Raw genomic sequence first — 17,291 nt, forward strand, 5'->3', positions numbered from 1 at the left:
TACTTGTGACTAGTGACAATAAAGGGCTACTACTTATTTATACTGATACATATTTATTGAAGGACAACCATAGTTCCTATATAAAAGACTATGTCTACGTATAACCTTTTCAAGATTATGTTGTTATAATGTTATGGTTCTTAATTACAATCATGTTACAAGAAGATGACATATTCACTCTACCAAATCCACCAAAAATGTACAAACAGAAAGAATGGACCACTCGGCAGATGCTAATACTTATGACCGATGGAGTGTACACATTAGAACTACGCTTTAATGTCAAGCGGAAATGTTGAAAGAAACGAGTATGACGAGTCAAATGTGATTTTCAACATCTGAACAAGAGGTCTAAATCTAGTGCCTTAAGGAAAAAAAAAATAAATAAATTGATCACAAGCGGATTTTTCCTCATTCATATGGTAATTTTCTTAGTGATTAAGTTACATATGGGTTATGTGTGCACAAAATTACTTGTTTTTTTGTGTGAAACTTTTAACAACCTCAAACTTAATTGAATTTCTGGTTTTGACTGCAATGATGAGATGTGTTTCAGCAGTTTCAGTGCTAAACTGCACTGAAAAAAATAATATGCTATTTGCTTAAAAATATACAATAGTGCATCATTTTTGCATCCCTTTTCTTAAGTAAACTTAACATGGAATTTTAAGCAGTGTTACCTTAAAATCTTTGGTCAGCAATACTTAAATATTTGAGTATCCCAATGAACAAATTTATCAGTTGGTTTAACACAATATTTTAAGTAGATTTTACTAATACAAGTTATTTCTACAATAAAAGTCTTGCTTACCCCATTATAAAAGTTTTTGTACTCCAAAATACCTAGGTACTGCTCAATACTTAAATTAGTTATATATAACAATGAGTGGAAGACGTGACAGACAACTGATGAATATTAAATGACTTCATTTTTTACAAATGCAACTTAAAATCTTTTGAAACATTTTTAAACATTTTTTTTTTAAATGACAATACAGATACAGTAAAAACTGAACAGTAAGTATCAACATGCTTTTTATATTTGTGGTGTTGTATGTGTGTGTGTGGTATATATTACACAATGTTTGAGGTGTTGTTTGCATGTGTGTTTGAGTGCAGTGAAGTGCTGAGTATGTAATGTGTGGTGTTGTATGCTTTTTGACTTGCATGTGTGAGTTTTACAATGTTCTGATAATCCTTGCCCCTCTCCCCTTCATCTTTGACATTTTCCTTACACGATGGTCCAGCAAAGCCAACAGTATCCTTAAGGACCCTACCCATCCCTCCCACAGTCTCTTTCAGCTTCTACCATACCAGGGCTGTAGAGGTCCTTTCAGCTTTAACAGCCTGGGGAAAAAAACTTTTGAGCAGTCTGGCGGAGAGGGCTCTGATGCTCTGGTACCGTCTTCCTGATGGTAGAAGCTGAAAGAGACTGTGGGAGGGATGGGTAGCGTCCTTAAAGACACTGTTGGCTTTGCTGGACCACCGTGTAAGGAAAATGTCAAGATGAAGGGCAGGGGGGCAAGGATGATCTTTGCAGCTGTGTCCGTTGGATGGTCTTGTGGTCTGTTGCACTACAGTTCCCATACCAGACAGTGATGCAGCTGGTCAGCATGCCCTCAATGTTGCCCCTGTAGAATGTAAAGGATTTGCCTATGATGATTCAAACGTGAGTCTTGAGCAGCGCTTGTTTGTCATTTCTCTGATCACATGGAATGCAGACATGGTTTTATGTTAATAATTTATTCTATTCAAACGTAAGTGCCCTGCAAAGTGGACATCACAGTCACAATGAACACTTTGTAGGGACCATGTCAATTCATGCATGGAACTCACTTCTAATGAGGTGATTATCTGAATCAGGGGTGTTAACAAACAAGCAAAATATGCAGAGCTGGGGGGCGCGAGGACTGTCCCCACTGGATGCAACAAATGCCTCGTTTATAATGGGTCTAATGATATGTTTCAGAAAAGCCGGGCCATAGAGGAGAAACAATAATGTACAATATGTGTACAAATTTTTTTTTTTACTTAAACCACATAAACTGATTTCATTCACATCAACTACACAAAATAATGTTCTTTTTTAGAAACATCGTATGACCTTTAATTCTTAATTTGGGTATGGTAGAAACATGTTACGAGTTATATTATAATCCAAAAATTATGGTAACATTTTTTTAATTTATTTTTTATGTAAGTTAAATAACTTTAATCAGTTGAAACGACGTTCACAGTCAATTTGATCTAATTTAACTCATATTTAACCGTTGCTTCTTGAAATTGTAGGCTTAGGCTACTTTTTCAATACATTTTTATGAATATACAAATTAATAAAATAAATATTATTATTTCTTTATTACATATTGTTTATTCATTTATTTTAACGCCGCACCCTCATCACACAAATGTTTTCGTCGGTTACGCTCCAGGGGGTGCTGCAGTACGCTGCTGTTACACACTTGGTTCCATTTACAGAATTACCGGACTTACGTCCTCCCGTCCTCGGGAGTTCACACTTCCAAGTTGAATTTGGGAAGTCCGAACTATACCGAGGACGCAATCCGAACACACGGTGTATTGAGAAACGGCCACAGTCTCTGAATTGGAACACGGCTGTCCCTTCAAAAACTTCAACACTGGGAACGATTTTTTATGCAGAAAATTGATTGGACCTATTTAACAGAAAGCCGCATGCATCTGGGTAGACATGGCGGATATACGAAAACGTCTCTGTGTGAGTTCCACTGAGAATGACCAAAAAGATAATATTTCCCGAGAAGGCGGAACTGGCACATCTGCATTATTTGTTAAGTTATTTGCTGCAGGTTTCTATGGGCTCTCTTCTTTCCTTATTGTTGTCGTTAACAAGAGCGTTCTCACTAATTACAGGTAATCGCATTAACGTCACTATATTAATTTATGTTTCATGTTAGCTTATTCATACTAGTGCTTTTATTACTAGATGTACCAATGTATAATGACAGTCTATAGATCTGACCACTTAAACTTTTATAGTGTCTTTTTACTCTTGTTTACCTTGGGTATGATTTAAACTGGTCAAATAGCTACGTGAATAGGTTACTCCTAATTCAATCTCTCTCGTGTTATTATTTTTTATATCTTTTTAACAGATCTGTTAGTTGCATAGATTATATTAAAATGTATACGATGGATTCATTATTATTATTATTATTAATATTTTTTTTGTATTAAAGGGCACTATGTACTTTCCATATGTTTATTATTTTATGCACTTAAACCGTGTTTTCCCTCAGATTCCCGTCCTCTTTAGCAGTGGGAATTGGACAAGTAAGAAAGTTATTATTTTTTTTTTATTTTTTATTTATTTTATTTTTTTATACATGTTCTCCAAGTGTCTTAAATACATAATATTATTATGATCAATCACTGTTGATTTTTCCAGAGAACGTTTTGTTTTTGTAATTAACATGTTTAAATGGCAACACCTCGAACACTTCAGAAGGATGCAGAACTATTCTAAGATCTTTTAGAGCTGCTTGGATTAAACTCTCTTTTAAAGAGCCAGTACGATGAAAATTCTAAGCTTCCTATCACTGTTTATAAGTCCTGTACATTAGGTTTAAATCCCTCCAAGGTTAAAAAACATTGTCATTTTGTCAAAATATCATTTTAAAATTACCTCAATTCTCAGAGATCCCCAAACGGTTCGTGCGAAGCTGTTCAAAATATTCAGTTTCCTTAAACCTCACCTTTCAGTAGCATACTGTGTTCTGATTGGTCAACTGACATAATCAGTTTTGATTGGTTGTTCCGCACACAACTTCACAGTAAACAATGCGTAGGCATCTGTTTGGGGTGAATTATGTCTTATTCCTCTCATCGCGAAGCAAACAGTAATATAAAAAACTTGAACAGTCTCGCTGCTTTTTCTTCTGTGTGGGTGTATTCAAGCCGCGCACTTCAGTTTGAATCTGAATAGCGCGTTCAGCGCGGGGGCATGGTCACATTAGATAAAACGAAGGGAGACATGAAAAACAGACATCGCGTTGTTTTCATATGGATTACTTTATCACAGAATATCTGTTTTCTTATTTTAGTTTTAAAGTAGACATGTCAAGCTTTCTATAGATATCTCTCTCATGTCTCTTCGTTGAGTATTCACAGAGTTACACTTCATTTTAATGGGGGGTGGTGGGCTGGTCAGAGTTCCGTTTCTCCCAAGACGGTAGGCGGAGATTATTATGCAAAGTGTTCCTAGTGACATACATAGAGATGGGCAAAAGATTTGAAATCTATAACGACTCGTTTCAGCGATTCAGAGTCGACTCCTTACTTTAGAAGCCAATAACTTTATAAATCATGTACTTTTTGGTTTAATTACTTTGCACATTGTTTACACTGATGGACAGCTACATCATACACTGTAATACAGGTAATTTTTGATTTCCCATCTGTGTGGCTCTTTAATTTTCCCTTTATTGGAAATAAAATTATATATAATTTGTCATTTTTTTATGCTGTGACCGATATCATGTGCCTTACAAACTTCTGTTTGAAAAGATCGTTCATGTATATGTTTGTGTGTGCAGAAAAAACGATTACAACATTATAGAACAAAACTGAATTAATTTAGCCTATGCACTTTATATATACATCACATTTCTCATCAATATGGTTAACAATAAAGATTAATAATAAGGAAAAGAAGTACATCACAAATAGCCTATCCTTAAATCCCGTCCTACTGTAGATAAACAGAACATCTCCGCTTATTGACTAACAATCATGTGCCTAAAAGAAGCACAAATAAAGATATAGGTGCAAACAGAATACAGTGACGTCAACCTTGGTTTTGAAGAGCAGTTATTATATGACACAGAACGCATTGGTGAAACTCATGCATCTAGAAAGAACTTAATACACTAATTAGTCATGCTGATTCAAGCATTTAACATTTATGAATTAATTAAATCTCAGTAATGAACAAGACTGCACAAATTATAGCGATCACGAGGAAGGTCCACGTACAGTAAAGTGGATAGTGTACAACACCCCATCAGTTATATTCAGGTCTGTAGTGCCAGGTCTGGCGCAGTTTTGTAACTTCTTAGAGAAAATTAAGTCATTATAACGAGAAAACGACTTTGGTTATGTCGAGATAACGAGAAAATTAAGTCATTAAAATGAGAAAACGACTTTCGTTATGTCGAGATAACGAGACAATTAAGTCGTTATAACAAGAAAACAAGAAGGAAAAAAATTATAATGCATGGCCACTTAGAACTTCCGTAGTTAAGACCTAATTTGTTGTGGCTACTGTGTCACATGACAAGGATGACGAGACCCCTGCTCTCATAAACCCACCCCCCGTCCCGTGCCCCCTCAAAAATCATGACGCCCCTGATTATATTGGTTTCATAAGCATTGACCGGAATTTAGTTTACTGGCTTGCTCGAAATTCATAGAAAACGAATGATAGGTTACATGTTCAGCACATAGCTTTCACAAACCATTAGCTTTATTGCATTTAAGCCTATGGGTTTGGACGTCATAATGTCAGTGTCCATTATTATTGACTAGAGGCTTTATATTTTTATATTAGGTAGGAATGGAACAGTGCACAGATGTCACGGTGTAAGGGAAACAGGTCAATTTAGCTCAAAGGGAATCATTTAAGATTTTAAAGGGAATTTGAACAGAATCACTGTTTCACGGCTGGTCACGGAGACGCCCTGCGATTCAGTGAACTAGCCGTTTAACATCAAATCTGCGCTGGATACTAATATCCAAACTATAGTGAAACACTATCAATTAGCACAGTAACAAGATCGGCAGTTTAAGACATTAACTTGTAAGCACAAAACACAAGATACTTCTCTTTTCAATATGAATAAGGCTTTATTAGGTTAAATCTAAGACATATAAACTAATCTAACACATAAACGCACGCACACACACATTCACACAAGTTGCAGGAAGGTCGAAAGTTAAGGAAAGATGAGTTTAAGAGAATGGAAATATGGAATCCCAAGTTTACAGCAATACGTTAAATTGCATAGACATGAACAACCATCAATCACGTAATTAGCCCTTGCATTGAGTTCCTCAATGTGACTAAAATTATATTAGATACACCAGCACAACAAATATCTGGGGATACGTTGCCTTAGTTTCCTGTGAAAGGGACTCCCGTTGAAAGGGGTATCCCGGTGTCGCTGATTGGCTGGAAGTTCAGTAGTGAAGTGACGTCTTGGGAAGCCCGTGGTTGTTGGGCGTTGGCTGACAGTGCAGAGTCATGTGCGCTGGTCGAAGTTGAACGGGCATCCGAGGTCAGGCGTCGGAGACTCAACGTTACAAAACTTAACTCAGAACACGAAACTCTCAAACGGAAAAGAAAAGAAATAAAGTTTGACGAGACTAGGTTGTGTTCCTTCTCATAGTAGCAGCAGGCAGGCACGCTGGAGCCGCGCTCAAAGAACAATGACGACTAACCGCATGGCTAGATGCTACAATCTAAAGCTATGTAGCAATGCTACAAGCTAAAAGCTAAGAGCAGGCATGACTAATAGCACGAGCAAGGCTGGAACTAAAAGCAGACTAAAAGCCCGCATGACTGATAGCACAAGCAATGCTAGAACTAAAAGCAGACTAAAAGCAAGGCATGACTGATAGCACAAGCAATGCTAGAACTAAAAGCCGACATGGCTAATAGCAGCAAAAGCAGACTAAAAGCAAGATTTAAAGGAACACTCCACCGTTTTTTTAAATAGGGCTTATTCACATTATTTCCTACATTTAGATAGGTGGGCAAATGCATTTTTGTGTCAGTGCATGCATTGTTTTAGTTTGACTGGGTCGGCGTTAGCTTAGCTTAGCACAATGAATGGAATCCTTTGTTGCCAGCTAGCATGGCCTGAGTAAAAGTGATCAAAAAAATAAAAAAAACCCACCTAATTACTTCTTGTGGACTGCGTATTCACAACGAGTACGAATAGCGATCCAGATTAACACTAGGCGATTTCCTAGGCAGATATTGGCTTGGGACTATATTATGGGGAAGCACAGGCGAAGCACTGCTGCTTAGGTGAAGCACTGCTACTTCGGGGCAGAGAATCACGCAACACATGAAATCCCACGACTTCCGTCAACATACCGGCGTGAATAGTAGCTGCCTGCCTGGCTATTTTCCTTACAGTACACGAATGGCGATGAACATGGCTGATTTTGAGAGAGACGAAGAGGGTGACTTCTCAGACAGTCAAGAACCAGAACCATACCTATTTGAACCAGAGTTTACAGAAGACGAGCTGCATGCTTTGGAAATAGAACGACAGTAGGAGACTGCGGTCAAGCCAGCCGCACTTCAGAAAAACACCGTCAAGCCAGCCGCGAGTGAAATTTATATGCGCGTGTATTAGTTGCGATCGCTCAACAGCCTGAGGACGTGAGGATGAGAGCCAACATGAACTGGTGGTGTGAATGTGGGGGAATATGCCAATCTATGCCGACGGAAATAGAGTGTCTTTGCTGTAGAGAGTGGGACATGTTTTTGCCATTGATGACCAGGCTCAAAACGTCAGATCAAGATGAGCGTGCCCGAAGTTGTGTCACATCTACAGAGGATTTCACGGCGCTGATCCATTCTGCAGTACTCGATTTTTTTTTTTCCGGTGTGACAAAGTGAACTGGAAAAAACGCCCCACGCCGAATAGACCAAATGGACAGCTGTCCACAGAGTAAGTGATTATTTTAATCATGACGCATGTATAGATCGACCCATATTATACCTGTATTCACATAGAGTTGATGTTTTCATGTGTTGCGTGATATCTCTGCGCCGAAGTAGCAGTGCTTTCTTCTGTGCTTCCCCACAATATAGTCCCAAATCAATATCTGCCTAGGAAATCGCCTAGTGTTAATCTGGATCGCTATTTGTACTCGTTGTGAATACGCAGGCCACAAGAAGTAATTAGGTGGTTTTTTTTTATTTTTTTGATCACTTTTACTCAGGCCATGCTAGCTGGCAACAAAGGATTCCATTCATTGTGCTAAGCTAAGCTAACGCCGACCCAGTCAAACTAAAACAATGCATGCACTGACACAAAAATGCATTTGCACACTTATCTAAATGTAGGAAATAATGTGAATAAGCCCTATTTCAAAAAACGGTGGAGTGTTCCTTTAATCGAGTCCAAAGTTTTTAAACTTCCTTGTTGGCCACCCCTCAAATGTTGCCTTGACCAATCAGATATGGTCCTGGGGTCTGGGGTATCATAAATCATTGTTTATCTTACCAAGCATGTGGTTCTTGCCTCACAGGGTCTAATTTTGGACATGATTCCTATAACATGATTATGATATATTTTACAAATAAATGATTGTCAGGACAATATCAAGCAAGAAAATTTGATTATGTCAATACTAGACATGACTATGTATCCTATAGTTATCAAAAGACATACACAATAAGTGATTATACATGATAGTCAAATGTGTGGGTTACACATAAATGAATATGGAGTTAAATGAAGCAATGGAACGATTCATTTAGAAGTCTTTTTGAGTTCATTCTGGTCCATATATAATGTATAAAAAGCAGTTTCTTTGCCATTCTCTGGCAAAGGGACTTTTCTGTGAAGACAAAGGTTAAAAGCCCTTCCCCCTTAGGAATTTCAGTCTGGTTTCACTGGCTGGGGGGGGGAAGTCAATGCAAGTATTTAACTTGATCTCCTGGGTTTACATGTGATGTCCAGCGTTGCATTCCAATCACGAACAATAAATTTGACAATCTCTTCTTCGAATTAAAATTGTCAATAATTGTTATATTGGTGTTAATGTTGAAAGCTGTTGTGTGAACAAGTTGGTTGGTTGGTTATCTTGCTTGGTTCTTGTGGCACTAGAACTGATTTATGACTTCCTGAGGAATTCGGCTCTCGTTTCAATGCACACAGCTCTGATAGACTCTTTGATTTGTCTGATTCGACTCATTTCTGCTACAACGGTTTGGTACATACCTCGGTTCGGGAGTCACACTTCGATGAATTTTGATAAAACAGGAAAAAAAGTCTACTATGCTTGGTTTCTTTTTATTTATTTTTAATAGACAGTAGTGCCAAAAAAAAATTTGACCTAGATATGGGGAAAAGCTCCCTTTTCCTCGATGCTGAAGCCTTTTTTCAATAGCGCAGTGTAACTGAACTGCCATTGGTTTAATCTGTTAAACTTTTTAAACCAATGACAGGGCTACAGCAATGCCACGCGCCAAAGCCCGCCAAAATGGGAAAGGGAAGAAAGGCTCAGTGCCGTCCCAGCACCCGCGTGTCTCACCCTCTCCTATGAGAGAGCCGTCCCCTGTCCTTTTCTCTGGGCCTTGTCTCTTTTGGCGGATCAGAGGATGAGCCGCTTGATGACTCCATGTCACTCGCAGCTTCCGAAACAGAGGATTGGGCTGGTGATTCTGACCCCGCCCACATTCCGTCACTTGAGCCCATTGACACCATAGCTGGGATAGACACCAAGGTTTTCCGCGTCCTCTCCAAAACCGTGAAGGAACTCGATTTAGGGTGTGCTCCCCCTGAAGAGCCAAAGTGCCGCAGACTGGGTGAGTGGTACCTGCCAGAACGCCGCCAGGCCCCCCCTGCCAGCGCTCTTCCCTGAAGTTCACGACAAGCTTATCTACTCTGCCCGCCTATGCACTACCTCCTTTGCAGCTCTCACTTCAGTGGATGACTCTCAGGAGAAGGGCTATGAGCAAATACTGGACGAGGCCGTGGCTGCTCACCTCTGGCCAGCTGTAGAGGGATTCACTGAGTGTTTCACTGCAGCACAGAATTAGTCTCAGGCAATGCAACACTTTCTGCCCAAATACTCCAGCTCTGCCTCTGCCTTGACTCGCCCGAGGACTGCACCGACAAAGCAAGCCTGACCCTTCTGCTTCCCTAGGTGGCGCCCCCTAAGGAGCAGAATCAGCAAGCTCGCCCCACTAAGTGTGCTAAACCGTTGAGATGTCAGGGCCCACGGCCAAGGATTGTGCTGGACCCAACACCCTCAAAATCCTCCTGATCATTGGGGAAGAAAGAGGAAGGGACAAAGACCCATCGCGGCCGGACCACTCCAAAAGCTTGCCTGTCTGCTCTGCGACCTGGGCCCACTGTTGTTGCACCTACGCAAAGCGCCATTGTTATGGTGAACACAATCAATATTTCACATTTTCAAAAAGAGAGCGTTTTTCCTTTTCCACACTGGTCAGTGTTCAGGCCCCTGATCAGTGGCTTGCCATCCGACACTATCCAGCCTCTTGTCACGTGGGCCGAGGCCTGGCAGGCCATCGCCGGAGTGTCCAAGTGGGTTTTGGGGATAATAAAGCACGATTACTCACTGCAGTTCACCCGAAGACGTACGCGTTTTCATGGGGTGATTCCCACTTTGGTAGAACCGGACAACACTCAGGTCCTCTGCTCCGAAGTGAAGACTACTGCCGTTATTTCCTTGTCCCCAAGAAAGATGGTGGTCTCAGACCCTTCTTAGACCTCAGACTCCTGAACCTCTCACTCATGAGATGGAAGTTCAGGATGTTGACATTGAAACAGATCCTTATGTTGACTGGTTCTTCTTGCTGGACCTGAAAGATGCTTACTTTCACATCCAGATAGCCCCCTATCACAGACGATTCTTGAGATTTGAATTCGAGTGCATGGCTTACCAATATACAGTCCTTCCCTTTGGGCTGTCTCTAGCTCCACGACTTTCACAAAGTGCATGAACAAGGCACTTTCCCCTCTGAGGCAGATGGGAATCCGTGTTCTGAACTCTCTCGATGACTGGCTCATTCTAGCCCAGTCACGAACCAAGCTACACCATCACAGATCCGTGCTTCTGAGCCACTTATAGAGTGCCTACGACTTCGGGTCAATTTTGCCAAGAGCTCACTGCTCCCCAGCCAACGTATCATGTCCATAAGAGGGCTGTAATTTCACCACAGCACGCTCTGGTAATTCAGCAAAAACCTGTTTCCCTCTGAAGTTCTTTCAGACAATGCTAGGACTGATGGCTTCCGCCTCCGCAGTTTTACAGCTCGGCCTCCTACAAATGTGGCCCCTGCAATGCTGGCTGAAACTCCAGGTCCCACCTCACGCTTGGCGGCACGACTTCTTTTGCATCAGGGTCTACCAGGCCTGTCTGGCAGCCCTGAAACCTTGGATGAACCCTGTTTGATTCAGTCGTGGAGTACCCTTGCAGGCGGTTTCGAGAAGGCTGGTGCTCTCAACAAATGTGTCCCTGGATTTGGGCACTTTGTACAAGGGCAGACCAGCCTTCGGCTCATGGTCACACAAGGTTAGCCATCTTCATCTCAACTGCCTTGATGCTGGCAGTGGAACGAGCCCTTCAATCCTTTCAGGCGATCCTAAAGGGGTGCCAAGTCCTAGTCCAATCAAAAGCATGACAGTGGCATGGCTACATCCCTAAAGTGCTTTTGACCCCATTCAGAGCACAGGTCATTTCCCTCTCAGCGCTGCCTCCTTTGTCAGGTGAGCGAGAGCTGGAATTACTCTGCCCAGTGAGGGCTTTAAGGATCTACATTGATCGGTCACTCTGCTTTGGTGGCTGCACCAAGGGGTCTTCGGACTCAAAGCAACGCCTCTCACATTGGATAGTTGACGCTATCGCTCTTTTGCGCGTTTCCACCGAGATTTCCCGGAACATTTGTACCAGGAACTTTTTTTCCCAGGAACTTTTTTCCCCCCAGACCTGTTGCTTTCAGCGTTTCCACCGCGGTGTAAAGTACCGGGTAGATTAGGCAAATAGACTGGTGACGTAGGTCTGCGCGCGTTTCCCAATACAAAGTCCTGCTGATAAAAAAAAAAAAAAGGTAAGCTGATTTTGGACGTGCATCACCGGTAGTTAGTTCTGACTTCGTGCATTCAACTGGGGAGTGCGAATCCTTTAATTTTCCTCTCTGTATATTAATAATAAAAAGAAATAGGATATAAAATACCACTGCCTCCTTTCGTTTTCATTTAAACATAATAACAGCTGCAGAAATGTACTTAGTTCAGGGATATGTGTAATGTTATATACAGCCATTGCAATGAAACAAAATATTATATAGACTTGCCCTTTTTAATTTCATTTGAACATATAGATAAATTGAATCAGAGCCAGCGGCACATATCAGAAGGTCTATCCGATGTGAGTCTGCTTCTGGTCGGATGGATGATCACTGAGCTTCCGCTGATCGAGTGGAGCTCACAGTCTCCGAGATCGGTGAAACACATTTTTAAATAGGCGCTGTCTTTATAAATAAACCACAGATTTGAGTTTTAAACAACTACATTCTCGCCTGAAATACTTTTAAAATTACATTTCATGACACAACAACAGTAATATTTTGAAAATGTTGATCCAAATAAATGCTGCGTGAACTCAACCAATCAGCATGTTTAGCGCCAAAGTCCCGCCCCCGAAAGTTCCGGAACTTTGAAAAAGTACCACCTCGCCAGCAGAGACTTTCTGAGGGGCATTTTTTTACCCGGAACTTTATTTAGTTCCTGGTTCCTGCGGTGGAAACACACCAAGTACCAGGCCAAAGTCCCTAGTTCCTGGGTAAAATTCCTGCGGTGGAAACGTGGCATTTGTTAATTGAGTGCCCCATAGGAGTAAGAGCCCACTCCACTACAGGGATAGTTCTATATAGTCTAGTGGTGTTTTTATCAAGGACATCTGTGAGGTGTCCAGCTGGTCCTCACCATCCACTTTTGTCAGATTCTATAACCTGTATATCCCAACCTTACATGCTTGGGTCCTCTCGGTATGATACAGTGGCCTCCGTCATCATGCCACCTCCAGGGAGCTAGCTCCCTCTTAGCATGGATAGCATAAAGGGTTCGACGGCTCCAGCCCTCTCACTTGTCCCCTGGACCCCAAGGTGTCCAAGATCAAGTCTTGTCGTTCCCTACCGTGGCACGATGCGGTTGAATTCATTCCCCATATGCTGTATGAGTGAAGTATCAAAAGGGAACGTACTAGGTTATGAACGTAACCTTGGTTTCCTGAGATACGTAACAAATATTTCTTTATATGCCGTGCCACGAGGCTGCGGCTTCAGTGTTGTCGCTTCAGTTGTATGGCCTGAATTCATCTGGCGGTTTGCCTGCTTATATAGTAGGGCTGTAGCTATCGAATATTTTAGTAATCGAGTATTCTACCAAAAATTCCATCGATTAATCGAGTAATCAAATAAAATGTGTTTTTGCTTAATTAAAGTGCAATATTAATTATGCAAAAGAAAATAAGACTCCTGGGTCTCTTAAAATTAACAACTAAGTTTCCTTTTTTAGAATTTTTTTTAATTTATTTTTTAAATGCAAAGAATGCAATGCACACATCCAAAACAAACATTGAATTATTACCAATTGTTTCTCTTTCTGTACTTGCACTGTAAACTGAGATGCACATTAAACATTAAACATAAAATATTAATTTAATTTATCTTTTAATTATTGAAAATTAAGCAAACTTAACTTTTTGGTAAACAAAGGGGATTTACTATTAAAAATAAAACATGGAACAAATGTGACCAATCACGGAAAGTAGGGACACAAGTCAGTTCTGGGGCATTTTGAGTGATTCACAGATTCTGAAAGTGTAGTCTCCAAGCTTTCCAACGATGTGTAACACATGGAAATCGAATTATATTTGGAGAAGTTGTGGCCATTTGAAGGTAGGCACTCAGAAAACCTCAAAAAGCAGAAAATAGCCTTTAAAGATTGTACAGTTCTCACTACTGCGAGTGACAATGGGGCTCATTTACATCTCATTTAGATAAGCCATACCCCCTGCATAGCAACGACAGACACAACGGGAAAAATCGGACCGCATACTATTAATAATAAAGGAGAATGTGCATTGTAAATGATTATAAAAATGATTTAGAGGCTGAAATATGTGAGTTTTATCTTTTTATAAAAAAATCTTTAATCTTTAAAATGTGGCCATCATTTTTAATGTTATTAATTTAATGTTTATGTAAACAAAAAGTACATATTGATGCTAACTTAATTTGTTATTTGCTGGTTTTCTACATAAAACTTGGTGAATTGATTTCATTGTGTAACATTAGGACTGTGATAACCGATGAGCTAGCTAATAACAATAGGTAGATATGGGAAGGTTTAAACATGGACTAAACATGAGATAACGTGTTCTTAGAATGAACACAAAACGACAAACTTTGATGTTTATGAAAACTCGCCCCATAAGAAACAGAAAAGTATTCTTGCAGATCCGAAGTTTGCACTGTGTTTGCCTCTAAATGTTACGGATTTTCCACATTTCTCTGTCTTTATCCCCATCAAATGTTACTATCGATATAGCCTCTGATATCTTACGGTCCAACTCGTCTGACGCCAGTCCAATGCATTCTTCCTCGTCGTCATCTTCGCTCAGTTGTAGATTAGGGATATTATACAGTCTTATTATGCCGCTTTCATTGTCACTCAGATCGTCTTCAGGATCAGTGAGCGCTTGTTTATAAGCATCCGGCTTGTCGAAGAAGTACTTCAAAGCATTTTTGGTGTAACGGCCACGGTTCAGCTCGTCTGCATTCATCTTTGCGGCGTACATCTTCACTGAATTTTGATATCAGCTACAGCCAGCCAGAGCGCTGCATACTAAGTAGCCACGCTTCCCTCGGAGGGCGGGGCAATAACAAAAGAAACAAAAGCCGGCTTATCCAGTATGGAAATACAGACAGACAATGAAACGCACCTACTGCGTGCTAGAATCTCCGACAAACTAGCTGATTTCAACCTCAAAATGTACGCTTTTAAATATACCAATACTGCTATCTCAAACACGGAGATTCTGAACAGATTCTGGAAAAAAACGAAAATCACCAATTTTGAAAAAACACGCTTCTTTCTCATTTTGCTCGAAAGTTGTACTGCCGACTTGTGTCACTGGTTTCCGTGATGGGTCAAAAATGTGTGATTAAACCTTAAAAACCTTTTTTTAGTAGTAGGCTATGTACATTCTGCTGAACAATAGTACTACATATCTGGCAAATACTTGTTTTTAAATTAAACCGGACTTTTATTTTGACGGGTTAATGTACCTTTACAGTTCTGTGTATGTGATGTGACGCTAGTTTTACTCAAATCAAACGGATCAGAGCAGTTCTGGAGATGTTGTTCATGTGTTTTCATGTCCTTATTTAGTGAGACAGAAGACGCTGAAATCACCGGACCGTCACACGCATCTGCTCCATTCATTAACACAGACACACAGAACATGCAGGATTCATATTTGAATAGACTCTCCCGGCTTAATATTTACAGATATTAGTCCATATCGTGATTTGATGTAAGTGCAATGACCTATTTTTGATTAATTCATTCCAAATTTGGCAAATTCCATCCCATTCCATGTTAAACTATAAATTCCTTTTTCATGACTGGATTCCGCAATTCCCTCCGCGTTTTCTGCATCGCGGAAATCATAGGGCCCTAGTTGTGGTATGGTTATAGTAGTTCATTTATAGTTGGACGCAACTGTCATATCATGCATCCTGTGGCAACTTTGCACACGGAAGTTATCAGTCTAAATGTTCTGCAAAATCAGTCAGTGGTGAAAATAGATATTAGCTTTCATTTAAAGTCAAACAGTTTAACACTAATATTGGATATAAACGAACATGTTAAATATAAAGTATTCAAAAGAGGTAAGTTAATATATTTGGAGTGAAGTTGAATTGAACTGATGCATAAGTCATACATCGCTCCGGACCGTGTGCCTCATGGCGAGCCTGACGCACCTCCACAGAAACAAGAATGAGACGCATTCTAACATCACTGTGACATAAAACTGTGTTAGTGAGGGCTCGTTTAAAATATTGCGCATATATAGGCCATTCAGATTACTTGTTAAAGTGCAATGAAATATCTTATATCTGCAGATGATGTTTATGGAAGACTTTGTAACAGCCAAAACTATGTATTTTTCATGCATTACATTATAGTGCGGAGTATCCTTTAAGAGACCAATCAATTAACTTATAACGCACACTATGTGATGACATAGAATGACTACATGAAAACCACTATGGATGATAAGTTCATTCTGCCGTCTTGTTATTATTTTGTCTTTACTTTATTTGTAACGCCAAGAAAGAGTTAATTTCTCATGAATGAGAAGATCGCATTGCCGTGTACAAGCCATTAAACTCCTTGTTTTCTATCTGTTTCATTCCATAGATTTAACGAGTTATCCGAGTCAAAGCGTTACAACTTCTCCATTGACTACAGGCTCTAATCCTCTTTTGCGTGTGTGTGTCTTTGTGTGTGTGTGTGAAATGCGGTGCTGAAGTGAAATAGCTGAGCAGTTTGATAGCCAAAATATAATAGGCCGCCTAATAAATAATAATAGCTATTATTATTATTATTATTATTATTATTGTTATTATATAATACATTAATAGGAGAATGAGACTAATATCTTCTTGACTATCGACAGAGACATCTGGTATCATCGATATCTCTGACTATTTTCGATACACGATTCTATTGTCTATCGGCACAACCCTACTCATGACCTTTTGTAAAGTGTATTCATGAAAAGTAACTTCACAGATACAGATATTATAATCTTAACCCTAATCTATCGATAAATACACACCTTTCTACTTCTGTTTGAGTCCGCTCGCGCTGTGCCGCTGAGGTCTGTGGATTGAAGAGCATGCTGAAAGACAGTGAGGAGATGAAGTATGATGCTGTTTTCATATGAAATTAGGTGACTGACTCTGAGGCGATTACAAATTTGTGTACAGTTTGTGGAGCTTATCACTACAGCCCGATAAAAATGGCCTAGCGACGCCCCTTCAGTCTACTCCTCACCTTGACTTTAACTGCGTTTGTAGAAGGCACTGCAGCCAGACCGATATACACAACACAGACCGGAAGTTAACTTAGGTCCAGGCACGTGCGCCTGATGAAACCGACTAAAGTCTATGTTAGTCATGAATAATAAATCGGGCTGTAAACAGGTTCTGGCTTTTAAAAAGCTGTCAATCAAAATGTACTTGACGGGCTCGGGTCCTGTCAGGCCTGACTTTTATGGCCCGATTACAGCTCTAGAACTAATACTAATAATAATAATAAAATAAATGGAAGCATTTTTCTCAATTATAGAATAGAACAAAGAGACACATTACAAATACACATGATACACAAATTAAAATAAAAAGTGTTTTGCAGGTAAAATAGTATTTAGAAGTAGCATTCAAAAAAAAAATGATGAACAAGTAAAAATAA

General features: G+C 40.0%; 1 protein-coding gene across 1 annotated transcript in view; it reads left to right on the plus strand.

Annotated features, from left to right (window-relative positions):
- Window positions 1–2,445: 2,445 nt before the first annotated feature.
- The window catches only part of slc35d1b (solute carrier family 35 member D1b), a 52,774-nt gene continuing 37,928 nt past the window's right edge, over window positions 2,446–17,291 (plus strand). Inside the window, exons 1-2 of the mRNA XM_052608906.1 lie at window positions 2,446–2,892; window positions 3,279–3,312. Coding sequence (XP_052464866.1) covers window positions 2,711–2,892; window positions 3,279–3,312 — 216 coding nt within the window. The 5' untranslated portion in view covers window positions 2,446–2,710. The remainder of the gene's footprint in view (window positions 2,893–3,278; window positions 3,313–17,291) is intronic.

The sequence above is a fragment of the Carassius gibelio genome, chromosome A2 (assembly GCF_023724105.1).
Source record: "Carassius gibelio isolate Cgi1373 ecotype wild population from Czech Republic chromosome A2, carGib1.2-hapl.c, whole genome shotgun sequence".
Classification (NCBI taxonomy): Eukaryota; Metazoa; Chordata; class Actinopteri; order Cypriniformes; family Cyprinidae; genus Carassius; species Carassius gibelio.